At 47.7% G+C, this 13,499-nt stretch overlaps 6 protein-coding genes across 6 annotated transcripts; 2 read left to right on the top strand and 4 right to left on the bottom strand.

The window, feature by feature from the left end:
- Window positions 1-38: 38 nt before the first annotated feature.
- Window positions 39-1,958, top strand: N7487_005768 (uncharacterized protein; the record flags this gene model as incomplete). Its single annotated transcript, XM_056873515.1, has 4 exons — window positions 39-417; window positions 489-1,144; window positions 1,199-1,266; window positions 1,322-1,958. 4 exons carry the CDS (start codon window positions 39-41, stop codon window positions 1,956-1,958), a joined length of 1,740 nt encoding a protein of 579 aa, XP_056731235.1.
- Window positions 1,959-2,108: 150 nt separating this feature from the next.
- N7487_005767 (putative isoamyl alcohol oxidase) lies at window positions 2,109-3,802 on the bottom strand (the record flags this gene model as incomplete). The annotated part of the gene is made up of 2 exons (XM_056873514.1): window positions 2,109-3,220; window positions 3,271-3,802. The coding sequence occupies 2 exons, from the start codon at window positions 3,800-3,802 to the stop codon at window positions 2,109-2,111; spliced, it is 1,644 nt and encodes a 547-aa protein (XP_056731234.1).
- Window positions 3,803-4,344: 542 nt separating this feature from the next.
- Window positions 4,345-5,599, top strand: N7487_005766 (uncharacterized protein; the record flags this gene model as incomplete). The annotated part of the gene is made up of 5 exons (XM_056873513.1): window positions 4,345-4,540; window positions 4,592-4,659; window positions 4,712-5,091; window positions 5,147-5,211; window positions 5,262-5,599. 5 exons carry the CDS (start codon window positions 4,345-4,347, stop codon window positions 5,597-5,599), a joined length of 1,047 nt encoding a protein of 348 aa, XP_056731233.1.
- Window positions 5,600-5,678: 79 nt separating this feature from the next.
- On the bottom strand, window positions 5,679-6,232 carry N7487_005765 (CVNH domain-containing protein; the record flags this gene model as incomplete). Its single annotated transcript, XM_056873512.1, has 4 exons — window positions 5,679-5,719; window positions 5,784-5,899; window positions 5,964-5,974; window positions 6,029-6,232. The coding sequence occupies 4 exons, from the start codon at window positions 6,230-6,232 to the stop codon at window positions 5,679-5,681; spliced, it is 372 nt and encodes a 123-aa protein (XP_056731232.1).
- A 1,456-nt stretch (window positions 6,233-7,688) lies between these two features.
- N7487_005764 (uncharacterized protein) lies at window positions 7,689-10,442 on the bottom strand (the record flags this gene model as incomplete). The annotated part of the gene is made up of 1 exon (XM_056873511.1): window positions 7,689-10,442. The coding sequence occupies one exon, from the start codon at window positions 10,440-10,442 to the stop codon at window positions 7,689-7,691; it is 2,754 nt and encodes a 917-aa protein (XP_056731231.1).
- Window positions 10,443-10,516: 74 nt separating this feature from the next.
- On the bottom strand, window positions 10,517-13,380 carry N7487_005763 (uncharacterized protein; the record flags this gene model as incomplete). The annotated part of the gene is made up of 4 exons (XM_056873510.1): window positions 10,517-10,796; window positions 10,845-12,583; window positions 12,638-13,295; window positions 13,355-13,380. 4 exons carry the CDS (start codon window positions 13,378-13,380, stop codon window positions 10,517-10,519), a joined length of 2,703 nt encoding a protein of 900 aa, XP_056731230.1.
- Window positions 13,381-13,499: the final 119 nt, after the last annotated feature.

Here is a 13,499-nt window from a genome sequence, read left to right as displayed (position 1 = left end):
CTCCTAGAACGACTCCCAAACGTGTCTCCCCCTAAGAAATGGCAGACCTTCATCCCTCCGGCGCGGGGAATAATGCATTTTCCACCAGCTCCAGCACATCCTCAAACCCACAATTTACACCGGTTTCGTATGGCTCTGACGAAGATAATCCAGTACCAGGCCCCGCAAAATCACCCACAGGCCCATTGCGACTGCAGACAAACTTTGATGACCATCAAGACGTCGGCGACCCTTTATCGGATTTCGAAAACAATGGGAACTATAACACCAGCGAGGAGCTCGAGGGTAAGCTGCCACGGAGTGGCGCGGGCCCAAGATACACATCAGAGGAGGAGAGCGAGGTGGTGAGGAGATTTGACCGAAGGCTGGTCCCGTTTTTGGCCCTTCTCTACTTGCTCTCCTTCTTGGACCGCTCGAGTATGTTTGGTTATTTCGCACAGCGGAATGTTTCCCCTGTGATTCCAAGCATGTACTGATAGTTTACCCAGATATTGGAAATGCAAAGATAGCGGGACTCAAAGACGATCTACAACTTTCATCTTCGCAATATGAATGGCTACTCACTGCTTTTTATATTACTTATATTCTCTTCGAATGGATGACGCTAATGTACCGTGTTGTTCCCCCGCATATCTATATCTCTTTATGTGTATGTGGATGGGGTCTTGTCGCATCATTCCAGTGTCTAGCTACTTCTTTTGGGGGCCTGGTCGTTCTCCGGGCGTTGCTTGGAATTACTGAGGCAGCCTTTGGCCCGGGTGTTCCGTTTTACCTGTCTTTGTTCTATCGCAGACACGAGCTGGCTTTCCGTAATGGATTGTTTATCTCAGCGGCACCACTGGCGACATCTTTTGCTAGCAGTCTGGCCTACTTGATTGTTAGGTTCAGCAGTGACGGTCCGATCTCACCGTGGCGAACTCTGTTCCTTGTGGAGGGGTTCCCAAGTGTAATTGTTGCAGTATTTGCTTGGTTCCTGATTCCAGACTCCCCTGGTCGGGCCCGATTCCTGAGTCGCCGACAAAGGGTGGTAGCTCAGCAGCGCCTCGAGGAGAGCACATCCGATTATCAACAATCGTATGGAAGTCGATTTAACTGGCGAGAAATCCTGAAGACTGCATCTGACCCCAAGGCTTATATGGCTGCCGTGAGTGTTATCTCTATTTGAGATTGTGCAAAGGTCCTAACACATTTACTCCAGTTTATGTTCTTCAGTTGTAACGTTGCTTTCAGCTCAATGCCTGTCTTTTTGCCCACTATCATTAAAGAGTATGCTTCACCACTATCCATTCATGATCTTATAGCCTACTTACCTCCGATACAGCATGGGATATTCCTCCTTACAGGCCCAGGCCCTCTCAGCACCTCCTTATCTCGTCGCCTTTGTCGTAGTCCTTGTCACTGCATACGCTTCAGATCGCAGTCGCTCCCGAAGCCCATACCTAATAGCCCACGCGCTCATCTCATCACTCGCCTACTTAGCGATCGCAGCAACGGGTTATTTCCACTCACACCTGCCACTATGGCTTCACATATTCATCCGCTACATCTGTGTCTACCCCGCCACGGCCGGGTTCTTCTCCGCAATTACACTCATTATCACATGGTCAATGGATAACCGTGTCGAAAAGGAGGGCAAAGGCGCGAGCATAGCCATTCTCAATATCATCGGACAGTGCGGACCCTTGCTTGGGACAAGACTGTATCCCGAGACTGACGGGCCGTGGTATATTCGGGGCATGGCCACTTGCTCGTTCTTCATGGTTGTTGTTGCAGTTTTGGCGGTGGGACTACGGATTCTTTTACAGAGGATGAATCGGGCAGCTGCGGAGACGACATATACCATTGCACAGGCTGGTCCTGTTGATCAGGGCGAAGAGCGGGATGTGCTTATGGGTGGCGGCAGGAGGGATGATTTGGAGAATTCTACTGGGGCTCGGAGGCTTGTGTATATCATATAGTTGATATAGTAATAACCGCTAGAGATTCATCTGCTTTGGTGAGGAGTCTCGTAACACTCAAAAATCGTGCAGAGTATGTTTATGGTGTATATGTAAAATCTATATGTACATGTGTACGCTCAAGCGTGTATATTTCGCGCTTTCTTGGAATTAAAGAAGCCCAGCGAAGGGCGAATCCGCAACCTGCGAGTCCTTCCAGCCAACACACTTCCAGCAGCTCAACAAACCTTGGGGATCATATTTGTTCTTAATGCTCACCAATTTCTCATAGTTATCACCCCACCACGCCTCGACCCAATCATTCGTGAACGGGTTGGCCTCGTTGCTGTATGCACCACTGCCAGGGGTAATGCTCTCAATAACGGCTGTCATGTTCTGAATGGACGCGATCTTCTGTTTCCGGGTGGGAAGGGTAGCGTTCCACTCCCAGGAGGCACCAGATCCCAACTCCCAGATAGCCTCACGCCAGGCGGGAGTGACACTGGTCGATCCTTCGGTATAGTTGTACAACACTGGTCCGACGACGGGAATGTAAGGTGTCTGGCCCAGTGATTGGATGGTTGCAAAGTAATCCATGAGGTTCGTGCGACCCTCCGCAGTCTTGAAGATGGACCGGGGAATCAGTCGGCTTCCGGGGAAGCGAGTGACACCGACAGCGACGGAGCTGGTCTTGACATATTTCTCGTAAAAGGGGAACCAAGAAGTGAACTCTTCGATGGTGGCGGAGCCGCCGTTTGCTTTGGCGTAGGCGATTACGCTTGCCAGAGAGACCTCGGCTTGCTCGATGGAGAGGAAAGGAGAGATGTTGACGAGGGTGTTACCGGTGATGTGGCCGCCCCATCCTTCCTGTCCCCATTTAAGGGTGTTGTTGACAACAATCTCCATGAATGGAAGCATGTTGGTGGAGGTAGTGGGGAACTTGATGTTGGCAGAGACAAAGCGGATAGCAGGCTCGACACGGTGAGTGCTTTCAAGGACTACGCCAAAGGTTCCACCGCCACCACCGCGGAGGGCCCAGAAGAGGTCGGCGTTCTGGAATTCATTGGCGGTACGGTAGACACCGTCTGGGGTAACAATCTTGAACTCGAGGACACGGTCTACGCCGAGACCGTACACGGGACTCAAGATGGAATGACCGCCGTTTTGTATCCAACCGCCTGAGACGCCGACGGTAGGTGAGTAGCCGCCAAGTATGGTTACGTTGTTTTTCTGTGCAAATTCGTACGCCTCGTCGAAGTTGACTCCGGCGCCGACAGTGATAGCTTTATATTTGCGAGCGGTGTTTTTGGCGCCGCGGGGGCAAAGTCCGCACTGTAGGACATAGATCGCAGGTTTCGCGTCCAAAGGGATAGCGTGTCACGGCCAGTGCTGCGGGTGAGGTAATCATGGCCACTATTTTTGATAACGAGCTTCTTGCCGGAGCAGTTGGAGAACTTGAAAGCTTCAATCACATCCGTCTCGCTCTGCACTTCAAGATAGTGAGAGGGTAGATTACCCTGCCGACAGGTGGCGTTCACGAACGCCAGCGGATCCGTCGGATTGCTACTATCGAGGAGGCACTGATCACTAGGATCAGATGCCCACATCTCATCCTGGTTATTCATGTAACCATTGGGAGAATTTGTTCGCAGCCACGGATCCGAGTAGTTTCCTTGGATAACAGCGCAGGCCGCATTGTCGGGAGTCACCGGTTTCCCATTGTAGCTGGAGAAACAGGGTAAGGAGAAAGGGGTTAACAGCTGGGCGCGTCCTCCAACTGTAGCATTGAAGTCATTCAAAGTACAGTCCGCAACAGTCGAGCTTACTAAGGCCAATAGGAGGCCGGATAACTTGGCCAAGTCCATTCTTGGCGATTGCAGAATGAAGGTTAAAAATGACGAAAAGAAGAGAAAGTATAACCCAGGCAGAAATATAAAAAAAAGGACTGAAACATATTCAGACACTAAGACTCATTAAGACTCACTAAGATTCACTAAAGAAGCGCTAGAAAAGGTACGCATGAACCAGTCAGTGTCTTACTACGAGAGATGAATTAGACCGATTTAGGTAAACGATCATCGAAAATGATCTTGTATGATCTCTATCATTGGCTGATCCTCATATTAATCCAATTATCTGACAAACTTTGAATCCTCCGTGATATTCCACTGTAGTCCACTCCCTAGCCCACTTATAATTGCTTCTTTTAGATCTCGGTTGGTCCAATGAGTGAAAGTAGAGTTCAAGTGGTGACCTCAATCCCGGTTAATTTGGTTAATTTGTACATGGAAATGTCGATCCCCCTTAGCCTCTTGAATAGATTCTTCGGGATTTCAGGGTCTCGGATAATGAGGTTTTCTTTTCTTTTCTTTTTTTTCTTTGCTTTCTTTTTTCTATCCACGTCAAGATGGCGCACAAAGTGAATACATATTGGAAAAATGTCCTTACTATTGTGCCCATTGTTGGGGCTGGTTTGGCTACGATGACCTTTCTATTACGTCTGTATTGCAGACGAATGAAAGCGGTGGGGCTTCTGCTGGAAGATTATCTAATGGGAGTCGGTTTGATCATCTCCTTTGCAGTGACGGCCTTTGTAGTAGATAGTAAGTATATCCTAACATCCATGGAGACTAACCATACTAACTATTAAAAAGCCGCTTTCAATGGTGTCGGTCTACCGATCAAGTCGCTCCCCAAAGATGAACGGATGCGTATTCAATTCGTACGTTATAGTTTATACTTCGATAATAATAACATCTAACGTCATTTCGCAGGGATCATGGATGATACAGAAGTTTTGGGCCCCGTCGATGGCCTTTGTCAAGATCTCCATTGTCATCTTCATCAAGCGACTGTTCGGCTCTATCAGGGCATACGTCGTTATTTGCAACTGCCTAGCCGGGTTTATCGCCACATGGGCTCTCGCTGCCCTGTTGACCAATATCTTCCAATGTACACCGGTGCAATACTACTACAATAAAGACTTGGAAGGACACTGCATGTCGGGACAGGTTCAATTCTTCCAGGTTATGGGATCGATCGCATTAGTTGAAGATGTTATCATTCTCTGTCTGCCAATTCCTGTGTTCTGGAAGTTACAGGTCAACACTCGGCAGAAAATCGCATTAACCCTGGTCTTTTCTCTAGGTGGACTGTGCGTGAATCCTTTCCCACATGATATATCGCTTCCTTCTAATGACAAATTGTAGTGTCTGTATCTTCAGTTTGATGCGCCTGATTGAATTCCGCCAATTCCAGCTCACCGACCTTGCCGGTTCGTTCCTAACCCTAGCTTATACAACGACTCCCACTAACATCATCCAGCCTCAAGTGCCAAAGAGTCCATCTGGACTTGCCTCGAACTCGATGTGGCTATCATTTGTGGTTGCCTTCCGTTTCTTAACCCACTCGTGCAAGGCGTCCGCAGCAAAGTCAGAAGTGACGCCTCAAAGTATCATTCTCAACCTTCTACCGGATCCAACCTCCATCTACGCACGATACGGGGAAGCAAAGGCGAGTTTCGAGCGCTTGGTAGTGACTGTGGAGCGTCAGCGAACTCAATTAACCGCAATGCTACGGCTACGACAAGTCAACAGAGCTCTGATGCGGAGAATAATAGGCGGGATTATGATGGTCGGTCCAATTATATCATGTCTTCATAATCCTTTTAAATACAAGTTCAATTTCCAGTCATTAATACGCATTCCAATCCCCCCATATACTGATACCTACATTGCTAATCTAGCAACGAAGCTCGCCGTGATCGTTGCTGATGCATTTGTCTAAAACCCCAGTTTGTTAGCCTCTTCCGGAAAGTAACCTGTATATTCCCAAGGATTGACTTACTGAGGTCAAGGGTAGTAGCAACGTATTTGTGATCATCCTCAGAGTTACGGCACTGACAGGAGAACTCGGCGGTTCCACGCATGGTGCAGTTGATACAAGAACCGGAGTAATTGCCACTGCTTTTGTTAGACTCTTTGTTCTTCGACTCCGATACTGACCATTGTTAGATATCCAGCTTACTTCTTTCCACACTGTAAGCAGGTTAGCATTGTTTTAAGTCCGAGTGTTTTAGATTGATCTATTACCTTTAACTTGCCCTTGTTGTTCTTGATGCACCGGTTCAGGTCAAGTGTGCTTGACTTCAACTGGCCATTCTCCCTCTCCTGGCACTGCGCTCGCAGAGTTGTACCGTCGCCATCAATGTCTTGACAGGTGTCAGCAAACTTGGACGAGCCAGCCAAAGCCATGGCTATGAAGGGAAGGAGTCCGAGGGCCTTGAGGAAAAACATATTTGGAGTGATTGCTTGAGGATATTGAGATAATTGTGATTAATGCTGAATGGCGTTGTTGTGAGTAATGGATAGTTGAGTCTTGAGGATAGATTGTCTCGTTTATATAAGAATTCAATCCCCAGGTTTTCAATGACTCTTGGACATCCAGCTCTAGCAAGAAACGAATGCATCTGATCACAAGGCACAACAGACCTACAATGACTCCTTACTTTCTCCCAAAAAAACCCTGGTATGAGGTGGAATTCAAGTCACTATCAGGTCTGTCGAGGTCATCTTGCATGAGTCCTCCTGCCCGAGTCCTCCATAGTGACGTATATGTTTATCGCTGCTTCAGAGCTGGGGCAAACCTTAGTTGTTCACATGTCAACCACATGATAGAGTGTCATGGGTGATTACAGTGACTACTGCCTACCCGTAGTCTGTTCAACAATGTCATGTATAAAACATGAAGACTGATTGAACACAATCCAAGTGTTCATATAGCCAACAAGAAAATATTTCTAGACCAAGACAAATCACTACTGCTTCGACAATACGAATGATCTCCTCTAGACTAAGAAAGAGTCATAATATGGGATAGCGGTGTGTCAAAGATTATCTTGAACCAAGTATACAACGTAGATCATTGTATATTGATCTACGACGTCTCTGCAAGGGACATACATTAGCATGTTTTCCTCTCTCTCGCGCACGAGCCTGTCGCTAGTGAACCCCACGCATAGGCATTACCTCACGGGTAAAACCGAGCCAATGGATGTTCAATTCAGAAGATTTCTAATGCTGTAATACAAGTTGTTACAGTCAGTCAACACTGGATTGGTCTACAAGTGTAGCCTTCCTGTTTAATCTTCTCCACACCCCACACTAGGTCCATACACTTGCTTGCACGTTCTATCCCTTGGCTTAGTATCTTCTTCACTTTCCCGCCGTGTTTGGGCGATATTGGGATCTCTAGAAAAAACCAGACTACGGTTCGATGAGAGAGCTATATGGCAGGTGAGGACTGGTCGTAGTTTCAGGACGTGGATCACTCTGTCGCTCAAGCTACTCCTGGAACTAATACCGTCAAGATAAATAGGAACTGTTGTAGCAAGACAATTAGCGGTCTATATAATTCTCCTGGGCAAAATTCTCGCGATCAACATCTTCTAAAGTGCAATTAGCTACGCAAGGCGTGGGTTTAGTGCCCTATTTTAAAGTAGCAGGGTGTGGAGCTGTCTCCGGTTAGAAATTGATGGTCGTGACTAGGGAGCTGAAGGGATTTTATATACGATTGATCAGCGATGCGAGCACATAAAGCTCTATGGGGCCGATATCTTTAGACACAGGTTATTACACCATCTGATTTTACCTAGGTAATACTTTTAGATATATCTTACTTCAGAAGTCTTTCACCTAAGATATTTCTCAATTTAGTATATCGTCTTGGTATCTCATCCCTCACAACAAATTCTTAAGCCCACATAGCCTTGAACTTGGTATCAAACTCGTTGTGCAGTTCTTTGAAGGCCTTGGCAACCAAGAACATAGATCTGTGAGAGTTGTCCACTGGCTTCTCTTGCGTGGTTTTAGAGCTGAGCCCGTTGGCCGTATCTTTGGAGGCAGCAATCGCTTCCTCCTCGCTTTCGTCATCTTCATCATCCATCTCATCCTCCCAGCTATCCATCACAACCTTCTTCGCTTTGGGGCGAGAGCTAGGGATGGGAGCAGCAGGCATAGTCTGCTTGTTGTCTGGTTTCACAACCAGCTTTCCAGCATTTTCAGCCTCAATCTGATCAACAGCCTTGTCGTCCACGAGATTCTCGTAATCGTCACCTCCGCCAGCAACATCGAGCATGTCGGCACCGATGTTACCTCCAGGTTTGAGGAACCCTTCAATGCTAGTCTTGATGGTGGCCAAAGTCAAGGAGAAGTCGTTCAACACAAACCAGACGTCGCCGCGGCGGATGCGGTTTGCAGTCTCCAACTGAGAAACATTTCCGTGCTTGAAGAAGTCATACAGGTATGCGTTGAGAGGGGTCGCGTTCTCGTTGCCGTCAATAGCTACATATGGAATGACAGAATCCTCGATCCAAACGCCACTGCGAACCATCTGGCTGAGTTCAAAGACAGTGTTGCATTGGTCTCCGTTCCCTGAAAGGGCGAAGAATGGGGAGACAATTGATGGGGAGATGTGGTCGAACTGCGAGAAACCGAGTTTCTTGGCGGAGCTTTCTCCGCCGCACTTGGTTCCACTAAATGGTAGCAAGCAGTCAGGTTCCTTGATATGCTGCTTAACGAAAGTAGAAACGTAGCCCGTGTAGACGTCCAGGACCTGTCTGTTGTGAGCCCGTAGGGCGGAGGCTGCTTTTCTCGGGAGAGGTGGAAGAGCCACGATCGAGGAGGGCTTCTTTTCTGCGTTCTGGAACCATTCCAAGGTGGAAGCTCGCAGGGGAATACGCCCGAAAAGGTGGGCCATAACCAGCATCAGAGTATGGACAGTCCGTTTTGGCTTCGTTTCTATGTCCTGGCAGAGATCTTGGAGGTATCCCGAGTTCAGTAGGGCATGGAAAGCGAAACTCGAATTCTCTGTGTAGTACAGGTGAGAGATACAGCCCGCAAAGTTCAAGGCCATGCCAGTACCGCTAAGAAGATTGTTCCGTCGGAGGTACTCAATAGAGAATCGGAGATGGTGGAGCACCGTTTGCTTCATCTCAGGGCCACCGAGGTGGATGCGAGAACTTGAGAGTATCGAGTTGATTGATTTCACGGCAGATGGAGCTTGCTTTGAGCCATGCAGCAAGATAAACAGCCGTAGAACCAAACTTGTTGTGATGGGGAAATGTCCACTGAGACTTGGGAGTCTTGAGCTCATCAGACGTTGCACCTTGGATGGTGGAACTTGCTGGAAAACAACATTTCCGAGGACGTCAAATCCACGACGTCCTGCTCTTCCGGCAGCTTGTCGGAAATTCAGAGCTGTCAAGAAAATGGAATCGCCCGAGAAAACGACTGTTTTACAAGGCATGTTGATACCCAAGGCTAAAGTGCCAGTAGCAATCACGACACGCAGGAAGCCTTTCCTAAAGAGGATTTCACAAACTTGACGGTACTTGCGATTCATACCAGCATGGTGGACACCGATTCCTCGCTCTAGGGCATCAATCAACCATTGAGGCACCGAGCGCCACTGCAGCTGCTTGGAATAGACAAGGAACTCGGAAGCGGGAACTTTCTTGAAGTCAGCCAAATGGAATCCATCCACAGGCTTCTTCGGGTCAAAGAGATCAAGCCAGCCGAAATCAGTAGATGCTGATTCTTTGGCTTGCTCTGCCTTGGAAGTTGGCTCTTCGTCGGCGTTTCCACTTGGCTTCTTCTTGGTAGCCCGTTCAAGCTTCTTCTTTGCTGACAACTTGGATGTCTTCCATACTTCCCATTTGGCAATCTTGGATTTCCATACCGGGCTCTCTTCTTTCCATTTTGTCTCAGCATTTTGTAGCTGTGTCAACAGCTCTTGGCATATATCTTCACATCTACCGCGGTCGTAATTGAAGAATAGGGCAGGGAGAGCATTCTGAGCGTGTAGTGAGGAGATCAAAGGGAGGGTTGTGTCGACTAGGTTACCGTTTAGGGGATCAGATAGGCCATTCATCCGAGAAACCTGTTTAGACAAGTCCTTTTCTTTTCCGATTGCGAAATCTGTTGGGTGCTCAAGGTTGAGCAAAAGTTTCTCAAATGGAGATTCTTGGTCTTTCATCCACTCTCCCAACAACACTTTTAGTCGTTTCTGCCATTCTATGATATGCACTTTTTGAATGACAATATTCGAGAAAAAGACGGTGGGGTCCAAAGATGGATCAACAGGGAACTGCTTTGTTTGAAGGTCCTTCATTGCTTTCCACAAAGTGAAGCAGTCGCGTGGCTCAAAGTCAAGATCATCTGGTATCGATCTGGTGCGGTCCAGCAAGCTAGTGACAGGATGCACGAATGTCATATCATCTGCTCCATCGAGGCCCAAACGGGCCAAGCTAGGAGTACTGGAAAACCCTTTGAACGCGAAGTCACCATGAGGCTGGTAAACGTACTTTCGCAAATCCGAATAACGGTGTTGATGCTGAATCATCTTGAGGTCAAATCCATTGGTTCTCTGGGCGAAATCCAGCCAGTTGTAGAATTCCTGGGGATTTCCGACGGTAGCCGAGAGGGCAATAATTGGGCATGGGGACATCAGAAGCAGTTGTTCCCAAACGACACCATCCTCAGCCTGACCGATGCAATGAATCTCATCGAAAATGATACGCCTCAAGCGGGGGTCCATGCATTGGCGTTCGAGGGATTAAGCAGCATGATCTGAAGAATCTGGGGAACTGTGATGAGAATTTGGCATCCCTGGGGATTGTTGATGCGGTAGTCTCTTGTGTGGATGGCCCAAACCGATTTACCACTGGTTTTGGCCGGGAACGACTTGGAAAATCGGGCTTGCACCTCAGCTGCGATCTGATTGACAAGAGCCTTTGTGGGGGCAACATAAACAAGAATTCCATCGTTATCTTCTTTCAAGATCTGTCTCATCGCATAGAAACTGGGTGAATGTTAGCATGATTCTGTATTGAACCATATTGCGACTTACGAGATGAATGTTTTTCCTGCACTCGTTGGGGCCACGATGAATGCGCTCCTCTTTGCATCGATCTGATCCAACACTTCACGCTGCCAGCGATCAGGCGCAAAGTCAGGCGTCCGGGAGTCGGGCAATGAGTCTATGCTGCGCTCCATGAAAGGCCCACCATGTTGAAGCTGGAATTCAACTGGGCTCATCTCGATACTCATGCTAGGTGCTGCTTTGGGAATCTTGAACAAAGGGAAAGATAACTTCTGTTCACTGTCGGCATGAAGCTGAGCAGCTGGCAAACCGAGTATTTGGCAGACTGTCGAGACGTATGCGACAATATCGGATGAGATGCCTTGCTTAATTTTCGCGAGGCAAGTGACGATCTCCCAAATGCGTGTCACGATCAACATGTGCTTTTTGCTCTGCACATTTATGCGTTCGACAAATAGAAGCCGTAGCAATGTGTCGATCAAGCAAGTCAGGATTTCAGGCTCCAGAACCTGCCGACTGTCTTTGGGCAAACTAGTCAAGTATCCGTTGAGCTTTGTAAAACGAGTCACAAGATCATCGATTTGAGCGAACTCATCATTGTACACGTTTTTCCACTTCTGTCTCTGTTTCTGGGTGACTTCCATTGCTTTTTGATGAACGAAAGCTGCGGCCCTCTCCTTGGTGGATGGTTTACCGGATTTAGAGTGGGATTTCTTGTCTGGCTTCGAGGTAGTTCCAACGTCTCTGCCTGCCGAAGGGGTTTGGTGAGACTTCTGGCGTGAGCTACTGGAAGATTCAACGACAATCGGTTCCGGTTGTGATCCCGAGAGACTTGCAGCATAATCTCTCATCTCGGCCATGAAACGCTGGTTCCGTTTGTGGTTTCGCTCAACCTCTTGGGGGGTTAAGATGACTTTCTTTTGATCCAGGGGCCTGGAGCTATGCCAGTGGCTATCTTCTTTGAAAATCTGGGAATCACTCTTCGCATCGGCAGATTCGTCAATTGCGAGATGAACAGGCTTCAGAATTTTATCGAAGACTGAATTGCTAAATGGAAGCACCTTTTCAAAGCCATAATGAGGCTCGGAAATACTTCCATGGGTGTCATCTTCAGAGGTAGCTCCCGCGCCCCCAATCGCTTCACATTGCAGTGTTGTACCACACATGCGGTCCACCAGACACGCAAGGGTGTTGAAAGGGGATTGTGTGGCCGATGAGATTACTGTTTGGATGCCCAGTTTCTCGACCATCCGCTGGACTTCGAAAAACAATGTTCCATCCAAGAGGTCAGACAGATCGCAAGGTAGGGTATGGTCATTCATTGCTTTCTCCCACAGCTTTGAGCTGAGCAAAGCCTTCGCGGTCTTCACAAATTCGTTGAAAAACTTCAAGTTTTTGGGTGCAGTTGTTTGGATGGATCGATCCGACAGTTGGGTGTTTTGCAAAAGTACAATGTGCAAAAGCATAGACTGGGCTCCAATATTGTTTTCGTTGTCTGCCATGCCGTCCAAAAGCATAGAGCTGAGCGTAGCAACCACAAGACATTGGCGTTGTGACAGCTCAGGCTTCTCAAGAAGTGCCTGTTCAAGGAACTTGTCTGTTTGAGTTTGGGTTGATGATTCATATTCTACATCCTCCGCTTGATCTTGGCCGTCTTCAATCTCTAATTGAGAGAGGGAATTCCACAAATGATTGGGATCATCTGTTTCAGGGCCAGTCGACAAGGGGTTCGTTTTAATGGAGCTTTCAATCACCATTGCCATGACCTGTGTATATTGTGAGAATCGAGACTAGTCTTCCGGCGGTTGAAAAAGACTTACCTTTGTATCACGGAACTCGAGACTATTGGCGAGAGCAAGGTTGTATCCGTGGACAACAAACCAATAGATCATCGCGCGGAACTTAAATCTTGAGATCTCGCCTCGCTTATCGACAAACGTACCTTTTTGATCATCATCTTTGAAGTCGCTGTCATCAGAGTCACTTTCAGAGTCGCTGCTGTCGATATCACTAGCAGTATCATCATTGTTCTGCTCGGAAAAAGCGCCATCATGACACATGAACAAATATGCTCCCGAACTTATCAGATGAGCTTTAAACTCATCGGACTGGAAGCTATCAAACCTCAGAGCCTGGAAGAATTGCGAGGGTTGGACGCGAACAGAGACAAGGTGTTGTATGATTGCCTCTCGGGCAAGGAGGTACCTCGCGTGGAGGTCTCTGTGGACTCCTTTCGGAATGCATAATGAGGCATTCTCGGCGAAGAAGACAACCTCGAAGAAACACTTGCGCTGCTGAAGCTTTTGCAACAACTTCTCGACAAGGTATGTCGCATGCAAGACCTGGAAGCCCGGGTTGAAATCAAGTTTTTCGTTGGAAAAACATTCGAGTAGAAGCGAATCTCCTTCGATTATGAAGAGCTCGTCACCAACAAAGTCACCGACGAGATCAACGACTCGAGAGTCTAGGTTATTGTACCTTTGTTTAATAATTAGTAAAAACGAGCTGACTTCAAGGGCTACAAAGTCAGTGCTCACCAATCCAGTACAACATGATGATCCATTATCCTCTCAATATTCCGATAGTTCGCCTAGATGGCTGGATATAGACTATTAGTATCAAGACTGGGAGACCGCCATGTAAAGGCACGAACATGGTTGACCCAGGTAAACTAAGCTAGGA

Source organism: Penicillium crustosum, assembly GCF_028827405.1.
Source record: "Penicillium crustosum strain IBT 35664 chromosome Unknown utg000002l_segment0_segment0, whole genome shotgun sequence".
NCBI lineage: Eukaryota > Fungi > Ascomycota > Eurotiomycetes > Eurotiales > Aspergillaceae > Penicillium > Penicillium crustosum.
Note: the sequence above shows the minus strand (reverse complement) of the source record. Positions and strands in the feature narration are given on the sequence as shown.